The sequence below is a fragment of the Natator depressus genome, chromosome 11 (assembly GCF_965152275.1).
Source record: "Natator depressus isolate rNatDep1 chromosome 11, rNatDep2.hap1, whole genome shotgun sequence".
In the NCBI taxonomy this organism is placed as follows: domain Eukaryota; kingdom Metazoa; phylum Chordata; order Testudines; family Cheloniidae; genus Natator; species Natator depressus.
In genome coordinates, this window is record NC_134244.1 from 104,167 (window position 1) to 120,247 (window position 16,081).

The 16,081-nt window shown below is 48.7% G+C and overlaps 1 protein-coding gene across 1 annotated transcript in view; it reads right to left on the reverse strand.

The window, feature by feature from the left end:
• LOC141995676 (unconventional myosin-X-like) overlaps positions 1-16,081 on the reverse strand; it is a 268,905-nt gene that overhangs the window by 97,525 nt on the left and 155,299 nt on the right. The window contains exon 22 of the mRNA XM_074966937.1: positions 714-820. Within this exon, the coding sequence (XP_074823038.1) occupies positions 714-820 (107 nt within the window). The remainder of the gene's footprint in view (positions 1-713; positions 821-16,081) is intronic.

Below are 16,081 nucleotides of genomic sequence, written 5' to 3' on the forward strand. Positions count from 1 at the left end.
GTGCTACAATCATTAAAGAGTCAGCTGTTACCTTAACTTCAAGGGGCAGGAGAGGGGATGGCTCTTCTGTAATAGCTTTTCTTTAACACTACTATGATTAGGAGCAGTAGTGGCAAAAGGGAGCAGCTGAGAGGATATCAGTGGTGAAAGGCTAGCCCAAAGTAGTAAGTTCTTACGAGTAACTTAAAGAAGGAGAGAGGCCCCTGGGAAAATAGGAGAAGGAAAGCTGCTCCAGGCCTTGGGGACAGTGCTAATAAAGGCAGAGTTGGGAGAGGGGAAGAAGAGAGATGAAGGGAGCATTAGGTGAAGCTGGTAGGTTAAGGGTGGAGGAGTGGGAGCTGAGAGCCAAGAGGTAGAGGGGGTCGAGTTCTGGAGACCCTTGAAGGTGAGGATGAGGAGTCTGAAGAGGCAGAGAGTCAGTGGAGAGACCCGGCCATTGCAGCCACATGTTTAACAGACTAGGGGGTGGGAGCGGGGGACATGGGGGGTGTAAGAAGCAGGGGGTAGAGGAGGCTGCAGTGGTCAAAGAAATGACTACACCACAGACAAGGATTTCAGCAGAAACACAGATTATGGAGCTAGCCAATGGATTTGGAGTGTGGGGGAACAGAAGAGTGGAAGTGCTGATGGGAATACCCTAGAGCAGAGGAGAGGATGGGGGAGACTGCAAGCAGACAGGTGGAGAAAACGCAAAGACAGCCCACAACACTGACCTTGCCATGTAGCCCAAGATGTGGGCTTGGATGACTATAGCCGCTTTCCTCAACTCCTCTTCCCGATCCTTCTCCAGGTTCTGTTCAAGAGCTTCCTTCAGGAAAACCTGACACCGTGGGGAGGAGTTTCAACAAACACAAAGAGAGGAAAGAAATCAGCCCCAGGGGAGAGTCAGGAGGTTTCATTCCCTTGGTGACAAGCACAGAGTGCTCTCTTTATGCTGCTGCCCTGTGATCTCTGCTCAAGAGCTGCAGCCTTTCCAGAGCCACCCCTCACTTTCGGCTGGGGTGCCTTTCCTGGTATTACAAGGAAAAAGTTGTGCATTACATGAGCCAAACTCTAAGCCCATCCCCCGCCTCCTCCTTTCACTCTGTGGTCAAGGCTTTAAAGAAAGAGAGAAGGGGGAGGGAAGGAAAAATAAGGAAGGAGGAGGAGAGTGTGCAAGCTAGTTATTAACCCGTTCTCAGCTGGTATCTTTTCTTCACACCAGTCTATTTTCTCACTGCATTGGCCCCTGGCTACCAATATGTGACATTAAATATTTCATAAAGAGATCACACCACATTTTGGGTGCAGAGGTGAGCATTTACATTTCCAGGACCCTGGCAGCAGTTTGCACTCTGAAAAGTGAAGATTAATGGAAGAATCAGAAATCTCCAATGGTGAGAAAAATGCATAAAGAAACTGGCCATCCCCAATCAAACATCGCGTGGCCATTCCAAAGGAATCTGATCACTGCAGGATCTAAAGGAATCCTGAGGAGAGGTTCTCCCTGCTGAATGTGCTCCTGTACTGCAGCTTACGTAGGGGGAGATGCACCCCAAAGAGAGAGTTGTCCTTGCCAGAGATGTGCTGCTGTACTGGAGGTTGCATTTTATAATAGCTAATAATAGTTTGTTCTTCTCTAGCACCTACCATCCAAGGGCCTCCAAGCACTTTACAAACTTTAACTGATTAACGCTCACAGCCCTGTGACACAGGGCAGCACTGTACACATTTTACAGATGCAGGAACTGGGTCACAGAGAGGCTAAAAGTCACATATCCAATATCACACATCAAATCAGCAGCAGAGCTAGAATTAAAACAAATTCCCCTGTTCTAATCACTAGGCAGCACCCTTGACATAACACTACCTCTTCCTATTTATCTACCATGCCTCTTCACATCACTGCCTCCAACTCCTCCCCTCCATCAGTGATCATAGAATCATAGAATATCAGGGTTGGAAGGGACCTCAGGAGGTCATCTAGTCCAACCCCCTGCTCAAAGCAGGACCAATCCCCAGTTAAATCATCCCAGCCAGGGCTTTGTCAAGCCTGACCTTAAAAACTTCTAAGGAAGGAGATTCTACCACCTCCCTAGGTAACCCACTCCAGTGTTTCACCACCCTCCTACTGAAAAAGTTTTTCCTAATATCCAACCTAAACCTCCCCCACTGCAACTTGAGACCATTACTGCTTGTCCTGTCCTCTTCTACCACTGAGAATAGTCTAGAACCATCCTCTCTGGAACCACCTCTCAGGTAGTTGAAAGCAGCTATCAAATCCCCCCTCATTCTTCTCTTCCGCAGACTAAACAATCCCAGTTCCCTCAGCCTCTCCTCATAAGTCATGTGTTCCAGTCCCCTCATCATTTTTGTTGCCCTTCGCTGGACTCTCTCCAATTTATCCACATCCTTCTTGTAGTGTGGGGCCCAAAACTGGACACAGTACTCCAGATGAGGCCTCACCAATGTCGAATAGAGGGGAACGATCACGTCCCTCGATCTGCTGGCTATGCCCCTACTTATACATCCCAAAATGCCATTGGCCTTCTTGGCAACAAGGGCACACTGCTGACTCATATCCAGCTTCTCGTCCACTGTCACCCCTAGGTCCTTTTCCGCAGAACTGCTGCCTAGCCATTCGGTCCCTAGTCTGTAGCTGTGCTTTGGGTTCTTCCGTCCTAAGTGCAGGACCCTGCACTTATCCTTATTGAACCTCATCAGATTTCTTTTGGCCCAATCCTCCAATTTGTCTAGGTCCCTCTGTATCCTATCCCTGCCCTCCACCGTATCTACCACTCCTCCCAGTTTAGTATCATCCACAAATTTGCTGAGAGTGCAATCCACACCATCCTCCAGATCATTTATGAAGATGATACTAGCATTGCTGTCCTATTTCTCCACTTCTGCCATAACCGACTCTGTTCTTTCTTCCACATTGCCCCATCTGCATGGAACATCCCTCTCCCTCATTGCTTTCTCTGCATTTAAATCTCTCCTGAAGAACAGCTTCCATCACAACGCCCGCAAGAAATTAGCTGATTAATAATGGTCAAGGAATTGAGGACAGTCTATAAAGAAAGTCACCACCTTGACCACTTTCCTTGTATGTTGTGTCCCTTTCCACAGTCTGTGCCAGTTTGTTGGTCTTTTAAAATTACGAACTCCTTGGGACAGGGACTGTTCTTTCCATCAGATTTACGCTGAACCTAGTACATTGTGGGTGGTACCAGAACAAAATAATTAATAGGGACAGTGCCTATAGTGATAGACACCTTACAAATGTTTAGGCATGGAGGGAGCTGTCCTTGAGAGTTGGGCCAGGGATGCAACTCCACCATGCAGCAGAAGTATCCAATTCACAGAGACTTCATTGGCATGACAAGCTTCACAAGTGTTGCTAAAGTATTAAAAACCCAGAGAACACTCAGGTATCTGTCAGTAATATCCATCCAAGATAGGGCGTTTTGATCCCCAAACAACATGGGGTTTGCCAGTAATAGCTAGCTGTGAAATGATAGCATTTTGCAGGAAGCAGATAGGAAAGATTAAAATGAATTCAAACTACAGGTAGAGAAATCTCCCTTGTCAGGGAAACCATAAGCAAATCATGTATTTCTCTGTCATTTAATTCATAGTGAGACAGGGTCGGGCCGGAAGGCTACAGGAGAGTAATAGAAGGCAGATATATTAGCCCCAGGTTAAGTAGGTCCCTTTTCCCTGGGTAAGGTAACAGGGAAGGTTCCAGAACAATCAGGAACTTTCTGGAGACAATTAAGACAGGCTGATTAGAACACCTGCAGCCAATCAAGAAGCTGCTAGAATCAATTAAGGCAGGCTAATCAGGGCACCTGGGTTTTAAAAAGGAGCTCACTTCAGTTTATAGTGTGCATGTGAGGAGCTGGGAGCAAGAGGCACTAGGAGCTGAGAGTGAGAACGCAGACTGTTGGAGGACTGAGGTGTACAAGCATTATCAGACACCAGGAAGAAGGTCCTATGGTGAGGATAAAGAAGGTGTTGGGAGGATGCCACGGGGAAGTAGCCCAGGGAGTTGTAGCTGTCGCACAGCTGTTCCAGGAGGCACTCTAGACAGCTGCATTCCACAGGGCCCTGGGCTGGAACCCGGAGTAGAGGGCGGGCCCGGGTTCCCCCCAAATCCTCCCAACTCCTGGTCAGACATAGGAGGAATTGACCTGAACTGTGGGTTCAGAAAAACGGCCAAGCTGAGGGCTGCCGTGAAGCTCCAAGGCGAGCAAATCCGCCAATAAGCGGAAGACCCACCGAGGTAGAGGAGGAACTTTGTCAAAATAGCCACTCTCAAAAGTTTAAGCCTATCTTCATCTGAGGGAAGAGTGACTAGATTCAGAAATATAGGGGTTATTTTTGCCATTAGTTTCTAATATGAACAGAAACGATGGAAGCTTATGGTAAGTCAGACACACAGCAAGATGTTGTTAGTCAATATATAGTCAAGAATACATATGTGAATGTTGACTGCACATAGCAGTGACCACTTACAACCGGAAGCATATATATGTGAAGGCTATGCACATGTGTACATAAAAAGATCTCTGTTCACACGTGGATGTCCATATATTTGTGTGCACGCTGTGTACAGTGTATATGTTGCGCAATGTACAGAATCCATTCAGCCCCTCCCTGGAGAAGGTCTATTACAGAAATATCTGCCAAAAAATTTTGCTCCTTTTAGCATACACTTTTCATCTTAAGTGCCAAATCTGTAAATTCTCCTGCAGAGAACATTGGTGAAGGAGAAATTGTATTGCTGTGCCTTGGATTCCAGATGGTAAGAAAAAACCTCCTGCAATGTTAAGCCAATTTCCTCTTTTTCCAACAGGACCACATAAAATGTCACTCTAGACATCAAGAAAAACTTGGTTAGAGTGGGAAAGAGATGGGGAGAACTGTGTCCTGACTGAAGACAGATGTGATTGGGCAGTGCTTGAGCGAGGAGCAAAGGGAACACAAGAGTTTGGAGTCTTGGTATAGCTACTGCTTGTCATGGCATCACAAATTAAGACCATGGTGCACTGGAAAAAAGGGTTGCTTACCTTGCGTAACTGTTGTTCTTTGAGATGTGTTGCTCACATCCATTCCATGTAGGTGTGTGCATGCCCACGTGAACTGTAGCCAGAGATTCTTCCCTTAGCAGTATCCGTAGGGCTGGCTATGGCGCTTCCTGGAGCCCTACTCTCATGTGTCGGTATGTGGGGCGCCACCGGCCCTGTGCCCTCTCAGTTCCTTCTTGCCATCTACTCCGACAGTGGGGATGGAGGGCGGGTTGTGGAATGGATGTGAGCAACACATCTTGAAGAACAAACAGTTAGGAAAGGTAAGCAACTGTTTTTTCTTCAAGTGCTTGCTCATGTCCATTCCATGTAGGTGACTCACAAGCAGTACCCCTTGGTGGTGGGTTTGGAGTTCACTTTCATGCGGCTTGCAATACTGCTTTGCCGAAGCTGGCGTTGTCCCGGGCTTGCTGAGTGATAGCGTAGTGGAACGCAAAGGTGAGAACTGAGTAGCAGCTCTGCAGATATTTTGAATTGGAATCTGTGCAAGGAATGCCACTGAGGAAGCCTGTGCTCTGGTGGAACGAGAAGTGACTACGGCTGGTGGCAACACACCCGCTTGTACATAACAAAACCTAATGCACACTATTATCCAAGAGGAAATCTCTGGGAGGAAACTAGTAGGTCCTTCGTTCTATCTGCTATAGCCACGAAGAGCTGAGTGGATCTAAGAAAGGGTCTGGTCCTTTCGATATAAAAGGCTAAGACCCGCCTAACGTCCAGAGAGTGTAGCCTTCATTCCTTGTTGGACATGTGAGGTTTCGGGAAGAAACCATGTAAGAATATTTCTTGGTTGCAGTGAAACTGTGACACCACCTTTGGTAGAAATGCCGGGTGAGGACGCAGCTGGATCTTGTCCTTGTAGAATACCATGTATGGAGGTTCCGAAGTTAGGGCTCTGATCTCTTGAGGCCAAGGTGACTGCAACCAGAAAGGCAACCTTCCATGAAAGTAGAAGCAAGGAGTAGGATGCCATCAGCTCGAAGAGAGGACCCATGAGTTGCAAGAGGCCTAGATTTAAATCCCACTGAGACACCTGAGGGTAGAGCCTCTCCAGGCCCTTCAAGAACCAGATTGTCATTTCATGAGAAAATACTGATTTACCCTGCACCGGTGGGTGGAAAGCCGAGATGGCTGCTAGATGCACTTTAATTGATGAAAGGGCTAGGCTTTGCTGTTTAAGGTGGAGCAAGTAATCCAGAATAGATTGAATCGGGGCTCGGAGTGGGAGATTCCTTTCTCTGAAATCCAGCAGGTAAAACACTTCCATTTAGCTAGGTAAGATGCTCTGGTGGAAGGCTTCCTGCTACGCAACAGGATTCGCTGAACCTGCGCCAAACAGGCCCGCTCGTCGGCATTCAGCCACTCAGCAGCCATGCTATTCGATGAAGGGATGTCAGATTGGGGTGCAGAAGGGTGACCTGATTCCAAGAGAAGAAGTCCAATCGAAGAGACAGGGTCAACAGGGTTGTCACAGACAGGTCCAGGAGAATGCAGAACCAGTGTTGGCCCAGCCATGCCACAGCTATCATGAGGACCTTTGCTTTGTCTCTCCTTCTTCAGGAGAACATTGTGTACCAGTGGTATCAACAGAAAGGAATATAGGAGCCCTTCTGACGACTGGAGAAGAAAGGCATCAGACAGGGAGCCCTCCTATGACCCTTGGATTGAGCAGAACTCCTGGCACTTCTCGTTCAGCTTGGACGCATAAGGTCTATCTGGGGACACTCCCACCTTTGAAAAATCATATCGGACACTTCCGGGTGAAGAGACCACTTGTGGCGAGACAAGAAGGACCTGCTGAGGAGCTCTACTAACGAGTTGTTGACTCCTGGGGGGTGTGAAGCTACTGGGAGGATGTTGTGCTGTACACAAAGATCCCAAAACTGGATTGCCTCAGGGATGATGAGTGAGCTCCACTTTGTTTGTTGATGTAGACCATCCCTGTGGCCTTGTCCATAAGAATGTGAACAACCTTGCCCTGTAGGTATGGAAGGAAAGCCTGGCAGGCTAGACATATGGCCTTGAGCTCTTTGACATTTACGTGCTGGTAACAATCGCTTTCTGACCTGAGGCCTTGTGTACTGAAGCCGCCTAGGTGAGCTCCCCAACCTTGACCGGAGGCATCAAAAATCAGGGTCGCTGAAGGAGGCAGAGTCATGAAGGGAATTCCGTCCATCATATACCCTGGGTCTGTCCACCAGATGAAGGATGCCAGGACCTGCGATGGGATCGCCACCAGATGATCTCGCCTGTGTCTGATGGGTTTGTAGACTGTCGACCTACAGCGGTCGAAGGTGAAGTCTCACATGTCTGACCATGTATGTACACGCTGCCATATGGCCCAATAGTTTGAGGCAGACTCAAGCAGTGGTGAGGAAATATGCCCTTACCCGACCAATGCAATATGACATGGTCCAAAAACGGGACTCTGGCAGGAAAGCTCTGACTCAGGTAGAGTCCAGGACCGCTCTTATAAACTCTATTGACTGCACTGGAACCAGGGCAGATTTCTGATCATTTATGATCAGCCCCAGATCCTGACAAATCTGATGAGGTTCAACAAGGATAAGTGCAGGGTCCTGCACTTAGGACGGAAGAACCCAATGCACAGCTACAGACTAGGGACCGAATGGCTAGGCAGCAGTTCTGCGGAAAAAGACCTAGGGGTGACAGTGGACGAGAAGCTGGATATGAGTCAGCAGTGTGCCCTTGTTGCCAAGAAGGCCAATGGCATTTTGGGATGTATAAGTAGGGGCATAGCCAGCAGATCGAGGGACATGATCGTTCCCCCCATTCGACATTGGTGAGGCCTCATCTGGAGTACTGTGTCCAGTTTTGGGCCCCACACTACAAGAAGGATGTGGATAAATTGGAGAGAGTCCAGCGAAGGGCAACAAAAATGATTAGGGGTCTGGAACACATGACTTATGAGGAGAGGCTGAGGGAACTGGGATTGTTTAGTCTGCAGAAGAGAAGAATGAGGGGGGATTTGATAGCTGCTTTCAACTACCTGAGAGGTGGTTCCAAAGAGGATGGTTCTAGACTATTCTCAGTGGTAGAAGAGGACAGGACAAGGAGTAATGGTCTCAAGTTGCAGTGGGGGAGGTTTAGGTTGGATATTAGGAAAAACTTTTTCAGTAGGAGGGTGGTGAAACACTGGAATGCGTTACCTAGGGAGGTGGTAGAATCTCCTTCCTTAGAGGTTTGTAAGGTCAGGCTTGACAGAGCCCTGGCTGGGATGATTTAGTTGGGGACTGGTCCTGTTTTGAGCAGGGGGTTGGACTAGATGACCTCCTGAGGTCCCTTCCAACCCTGATATTCTATGATTCTATGATTAAGTGTTTTGTATCAGCTCGAGACTGCGGCGGGCCTGTTCCCAGAAGCTGCCTCTGACGAGTCAGTCATTGAGATGGGGTAAATTTGCACCCCTTGACCTCTCTGCATTTTGCGAAGGTCTTTGGCACTGTCGCAAGACTGAAGGGCAGCACCATAAACTGCAAGTGGCACTCACTTACTATGAAGTGGAGGAAGTGCCTATGGCCATAGAAAATGGAAATGTGGAAGTAGGCGTCCTTCAAGTCAAGGGCGGCATACCAGTCTCCTGGATCCAAAGAGGGGATGGAGGCTAGGGAGACGCTGCGAAACTTTAACTTCTTGAGATACTTGTTGAGGAGAGAGAGATTGAGAATGGGTGTTAGGCCCCTCTTGGCTTTTGGTATTAGGAAGTACCGGGAATAGAAGTCCTTTCATATGCAGAGGAAATTCCTCCACAACCCCCAGCCATAGAAGAGATTCTACCTCCTGGATAGGGAGCTGCTTGTGAGAAGGGTCCCTGAAGAGGGACGGGAAAGAAGGGTGGGGTACAGGAAAACTGAAGGGTGTAACTGGACTCGATGGTGTTGAGCACCCAATGTTCCGACATGATATGGCGCCAATGATGGTAGGAAGCTGGCTAGCAGATCCAAAAACAAAGCATGGGTTGGATCCAGAGATGAATCTGGTATATTGCCCTCGGGGGCATCCACAAAACGCCTGCCTCTGCCCACTGGAGCGGCAGGCGGTTGCCTGCTGTTGTTGGGCCAAGGAGGATGGGCCCAACTGGTGATGCTGGAAGCCTCTGTTGGTCCTTCTAAAAGCTCCCTAGCTCAATGACCCCAAGTATCTAGGCTGCGGCGGTGGTGGGTGGGCTTGTCTCCTGGCCACCTGGGGAATATAAAGGCCCAGGGACCATAACGTGGCCCTAGAATCTTTGAGCCCGTGCAGTCTGATATCAGTCTGCTGTAAGAAAAGGGCCTCACCCACAAAGGGAAGGTCCTGCATGGAGGCCTGGACCTCCTGTGACAGTCCCAAGGACTGGAGCCAGGAGCTACGACTCATGCCGATGCCGGATGCCGTTGCCAGCGCTGCCAAGTCTGCAGCATCCCATGCCGCTTGGAGACACCCTAGCTACCGTCTTACCCTCCTCAACTACAGCTGTAAATTCCCACTTGGCCTCCTGAGACAGGGAGTCTGCAAACTGTAGCACCTGTTGGTTTGCAATGCATAGCTGTAGGCTAGCGGTAGAATATATTTTTCTGCCGAACAGGTCCAGTTTTTTTGCATCCTTGTTCTTAGGGGATCGCACTAAACTGGCCTTGCCCGTCTCATTCATTGGCTGCTGACATGTCCAATGACCCGGGAGTAGGGTGTGTATATGTGTATTTGTAGCCCTGAGCAGGTTCAAAGTATTTCTTCTCTGCCCGCTTAGACATAGGGGTCAGAGAAGGATCTGCCACATCACCTTGACAGTTTTCAGGACCCCGCTGTGGACAGGTAGGGCCACCTTTGAAGGAGCAGAGGCAGCTAGAATGTCAAGGAGATCGTCAGACTACTACTTAAACTCCTCAATTTTGAGTCCCAAATTGGAGGCTACTTGCTTGAACAGCTCCTGATGGGCTCGGAAATCATCAAGGGGTACACTGGCAGTGCCCGCCACTGCATTGTCCAGGGACGAGGAAGAGGATGTGGCAACAGGCTGCACAGGTGGCTCCTCCTCAGGCTCAGGAGCCATTTGCTCTAAGGCAGCTGGGGTCTCCTCTTGATGCAGTTCTGTTACCGGTTCCTGCTGGGCCCCTGCTCTGGTTTGGGCCTCAGACCCCAACGAGAGTGCCTGGTACGATTGGGCCCTGGGTACCATGGAAAGCCCCCACGGATTCCAGATCTGCCACTGCTGGGGCCACTGGGCACGTGACCATGGGCCCGCAGAGAAATCTGGCCCATAGTCAGGGCACCAATGCTAGTCATGGTAGGAGCCTCAGTCGCTCCCTGATCCTAAGTATTCCTCTCTGTCCGACTATGGAGGCGCAGTAGGAACTGGTTGCTGACGGTCTCGAGAGTGTGCTGGAGCCGACAACTAAGCGTGCATGTCTGGAGAAGGCAATCGCCCACGGTGCTGTGAACGAGATCGCGATTGACAATGTCTGGACCTCGAATGGTACTGGGACGTTGACCGGTGTCAGGATGGTGACCGGTGCCTCAATGATGAGTGGTACCAGGACGGTGACCAGTGCCAGGGTAGTGACTGGTGCCTTGATGATGAGTGGTACCGGGACGGTGACCAGAGCCACGGTGGTGACTGATGCCTTGATGATGAGTGGTACCAGGATGTCGACCAGTGCCAGGGTGGTGACCAATGCCTCAGTGATGAGTGGTACCAGGACATTGACCAGTGCCAGGGTAGTGACCGGTGCCTCGATGATGAGTGGTACCAGGAAGGTGACCAGTGCCAGGGTGGTGACCGGTGCCTCGATGATGAGTGGTGCTGGGACATCAATCGGCACCGGGATATTGACCAGCGCCAGGACATCTACAAGCATCATGCCAGCAATCTTTGACTCGCAGGCGAACGGCTCCGCAAATGTGGCCGACTTAAACCAAGGGGTGAGTGGCGACATGGCGACTGGAACTGCGCTGGTGACAGCAGGGATGCTCTCAGCACAGGCTTTCCCATGGAGCGGGCCACTCTGATGGGTCCGCAAGGGCCTTAGATAAGTCTCTGGCTGCAGGTGGCCCGGGAAGCACCATTAGGTCCTTCGCAGCCTGGAAGGCCTCAGGCATCGATGGCACTAAGAAGTGTATAGAGTCCCGATCGCTTCCTGGATTCTGTGGTGAGTCTCTATCAGGGCTGGATACGCTGGGCAGCAAACGTGCACCGGAGGATGGCTTTGGAGGTCGTGAGCGGCCCTGCGCAGGTCTTGGATCAATTGCTTGACTCAACGTTGGAGAGCCGCTCCTAACTGGACACATCTTCTTGTGCTTCTTTCTGGCAGGCGAGGTGGATTGGTGCAGGGACCGACCCGGTGCCAATGATGCGCTCTGCACTGACGCACACATGCTGGGTGCCGAGTTGGATGGTTCCAACACCAGGCAGTCTCCATTAGAAATGCCTTCAGGTGTATGTCCCTATCCTTTCGGGTACAGGGCCTAAAATTTTTATAAATTTGGTACCTTCCCTTTACTTGTGCCTCACCCAGGCACCTGAGAGAGCTTGTGTGTGGCTCACTAACCAGCATCGGTTTCAAGCAGGTGGCACACGGCCTAAGCCCCAAGGAGTGGGCCATGCCCCGTCCCTGGGACTAAGTCCCCGATGGGACTCTAACTAACTAACGCTCAAACACTTAGCACTTAATACTAAGGAACTATTTACAGTAAATAAAACTGAGAGTCCGAGAAGCTAAGGGCACTTGCAAGAGCAAAGCAGTGTTCCAGCCACCGTCACTGGTGGTAAGAAGGAACTGAGAGGGTGCGGGGCCAGTGGTGCCCCATATACTGGCACATGAGCGTGGGGCTCCAGGGGGCACCAGAGCCGGCCCTATGGATACTGCTAAGGGAAAAATCTTCGGCTACCATACATGTGGGCACCCACACACCTACATGGAACAGACATGAACAAGCACTCGAAGAACAAACTGTTGCTAACATTCTGCCTGTTTCACTCTGCCAGGCCCTAACCTCTAGCATACATCAGGACAGAGCCTGAGTCTCCTCTTATAAACAAAAGCTTGGCTATTGCCAGCAGGACAGCTGCACTAGTATTAATGAGAAACACAAAGCCCATCCTGCCCTCCCTTCCTCATTTCCTTTCCTGACCTACACAATTCACTATATTAATTCAGAGTCTTTTCCTTCCTCTTCCAAACAATCACTAGGGATAAGATTATCCTTCAATTCATTTTGCAGGAAGTATTCCCCCTTCTCCATGCCACCCCCTCCCTTCTGCCCCCCAAACTCCTTCCTGGGTTATATCCCTCCATGCCAATGGCCTCCCCTCAACCCTCCCCCACCACACACACACACACACACACACACACACACACACGAGTCATGGTTTAGTTCTAACTGGGTGACTCTCAGCATGAGGTAACACTGCTGCCTTCATAGTTAGTGTAACTGGTACAGAGGGTACACATGGGGCCACTGTTCTCTCTCCAGGGCAACTGATCCCCATCCTGTTCACTTCACTTTCACTCAAAAGACAGAAAATAAATCAAGTCTTCACTAGGAAAAAATGTATGTTTTTAACTTGTGTTAGCCAACGTGAAGCAACCTCCCGGTGAAGACAAGGCAGTCTGTAAGTATAATGTAGGTTAGCAGGTCATGTAAACCCTTAGGCTCCCACTTAGTGTTTACCTCGACTTCCTAATGTGAAAACTGCCTTGTCCAGCCTAGGATTCCACCTTCTGTCCAGCAATGTCAACATTACAAACTTCAGCTGGCCTAGCAATGTCGATCAGTGGTGTGAAGAGGTGTGATTGCTGGCAGACACAGTGATGTTCTGATAAAAGACCCTAGCATAGACGCAGTCATGGTAAAACTGCATGCTTATTATTTTCCTCAGGAAGGGTGGAAGGAACTCACACTCCCCACACACTTCCTCTGTCACTTCAAGCTTTTATGCTGATAATGCATCTGACCTCTTAGCTGCATGTTTCCTCACTCTGACCTATTCGTTCGACCTGCAGCCCTGCTTCAACTCTCCCACTCATCAAAAGGGTCATTTACTTGACTTGGTCTTCACCAAGCACTGCTCTCTCTCTGATCTCTCTGTTGCTAAATTCCCTCTCTCCAGCCATCACCTAGTCTCTTTCAACATTGCCCCTCAGCCCCCTCCCTCAGATCCTGTCACTTCACCTTTCCCCAACTTCCAGTCCATCACTGCTGAAGACTTCTTGTCCAGTCTCAGCCCTCTTCACCCGGCCCTTTCTTCCACTGAGATAGTTGTTGGGTCTCTCCATGCTTCGCTCTTCTCCACTATTGACTTTTTTGCCCCTTTCCCCATCATAAGGTCCACCCTGCCAACCCCCAGCCCTGGATCACCCTGAGCATCCACTTCCTTCACTCCTGCTCTCGTGCCGCAGTGCATCTCTGGTGAAAATTCCATGATCAGGCCAACTTCCTCCACTACACGTTCGTTCTCTCCTCCTTCAGTTCTGCCATCTTCCTAACTAAACAACTCTGCTTCTTCAATTTAATTGAATATCACACATGCAACCTCAGCCACCTTTTCACCTCCTTTGACTCACTCCTCAAACCTTCCAGCCTCCTCTTATATCGCTGGTTTCTTTCAAAAGAAATTGACAAAATATAACAACCTATCCTTCCCACCCCCTTCTGCTTGCCTTCCCTCCTGCCTTCCCCTCCAGCAACTCTCTTTTCTTTCTCACTGGTCACAGATGCAAGAGTTTCTTCTATTGTCTTTCTCTCCAACCCCTCCACTTGCCTCCCATCCCTCCTCCCCATCTCCCTCATGTTCACGCTCATCCCCTCCCTTACACAGCTCCTTAACTTCTCATTCTCCTCTGGTTCTTTCTTCTTACAATGCAAACATGCTTTAGTCTCCACCATTTAAAAAAAACACCCATCCTTGACCCCATTTACCTCTCCAGCTACTGCCCCACATAGAGGTTAAGTCCATTAATGGTTATTAGCCAGGATGGGTAAGGAATGGTGTCCCTAGCCTCTGTTTGTCAGAGGGTGGAGATGGATGGCAGGAGAGAGATCACTTGATCATTACCTGTTAGGTTCACTCCCTCTGGGGAACCTGGCTTTGGCCACTGTCGGCAGACAGAATACTGGGCTGGATGGACCTTTGATTTGACCCAGTATGGACATTCTTATGTTCCCCATCTCCCTTTCATTTCTAAGCCCACTGAACACAGTCTACAATTGCTATCTGAAGTTCCTCTGCTCCAGTGTCATTCAAGACCCCCTTCAGTCTGACTTCTGCCCTTGCATGTGACTGAAACAGTTCTCGCCCAAGTTTCTAATGACCTTTTTTCTGTTATCTTTCCCTCCTCATTGAGTAATGGGCCTACCCTGTCCTTGGTCTTCCTCTTGCTTCTAATGTATTTGTAAATATCTTCTCCTTATACTTTGTCCCTTACTAGTTCAATCTTATTTTGTGCCTTGACCTTTCTAATTTTGACACCACATGCTTGTGGGGTTTTTTTATATTCATCCTTTGTAATTTGATCTAGTTTCCACTTTTTGGATGACCCTTTTTTGAGTTTCAGATCACTGAAGATCTCCTAGTTAAGCCAGGGTGGTCTGTTATCATACTTCCTGTCTTTCATGAGCATTGGGACAGTTTGTTCTTGAGCCCTTAATAATAGCTCTTTAAAAAAACTGCCAACAATTTTTTCCTTAGACTTGTTTCCCACAGGATCTTACCTACCAATTGTCTGAGTTTGCTAAACTCTGCCTTCTTGAAGTCCATTTTCTTTATTCTGGTGTTTTCCTTCCTACCCTTCCTTAGAATCATGAACTCTCCCATTTCATGATCAGTTTCACCCAAGCTGCCTTCCACCTTCAAATTCTCAACCAGTTCCTCCCTATTTGTCACAATCAAATCTAGAACAGCCTCTCCCCTCGTCACTTTCTCCACCTTCTGTAATAAAACGTTGTCTCCAATGCATTCCAAAAACTTGCTGGATAATCTGTGCCCTGCTGTGTTATTTTCTCAACAGATGTCTGGGAAGTTGAAGTCCCCCATCACCACCAAATCTTGTGCTTTGAATGATTTTGTTAGGGTTTTTTTTTTTTTTTTTAAAAACCCTCATCCACCTCTTCTTCCTGGTTAGGTGGTCTATAGTAGACCACCCTTTTATCTTTACCCAGAGGCTTTCAACAGGTCTGCCTCCCACTTTTTTCTCAAGCTCAGTGCAAGTGTATACATCTTTGATATACAAGGCAACACCTCCTCCCTTTTCCCCCTGCCTGCCCTTCTTGAATAAGCTGTTCCCTTCTATACCTCCATAAATCAAACTCTAATAAACTTTCAAGCAGCATTTTTCTTCCTTTGCCTATCTGTACATTTTGATCATCATCTATGGAAACATTTTTTCATTAGTGTTTGTGCTTACGGTGAAATCGACAATTACCAACATTTACTGATAAAAATCGAGTCTCTCCAACCACTGCTCAAAGCAACTAATCTAATGACCTACAACCCCCTGTCTAACCTTCTGAACAAGATAAATTAGAAGACCTTTAGGTGCATCTAGACACTATCAAAATCCTGGATTTTTTTCTATTCAAGCTTCAGACCAGGACACAGAAGCAAAACACAGCTGGTGGCACTGTTTGAAGATCTTGTGCTTCAATGGGAAAGGACCATATGGCCATGCTGCTACTGCTAGATCCCTCTGCAGCATTTGATACCCTCCACCAGGAAATGCTGTTGTCCTGACTTAAAGAAGTATCAGGGTTTAGTGGGAATATGCAGAGGTGGCTCCAATCTTTCCACTCAGACTATATCCAGAGCCATGTTATTGATAACCCTCTTCTCCAATCAGATCCGTCACAGGTGGAGTTCCACAGGGAACCACCCTCTCCACCATTCTATTCCACTTCTTTGAGGAGCTGCTAGGAAGACAGACAGACAAACATAATTATTATTGGCAACAACCCATGGACAGCACCCAGCTCTCTCTCCTTTACATCTAATGCAAACAGCACTATTTCCAGCCCTC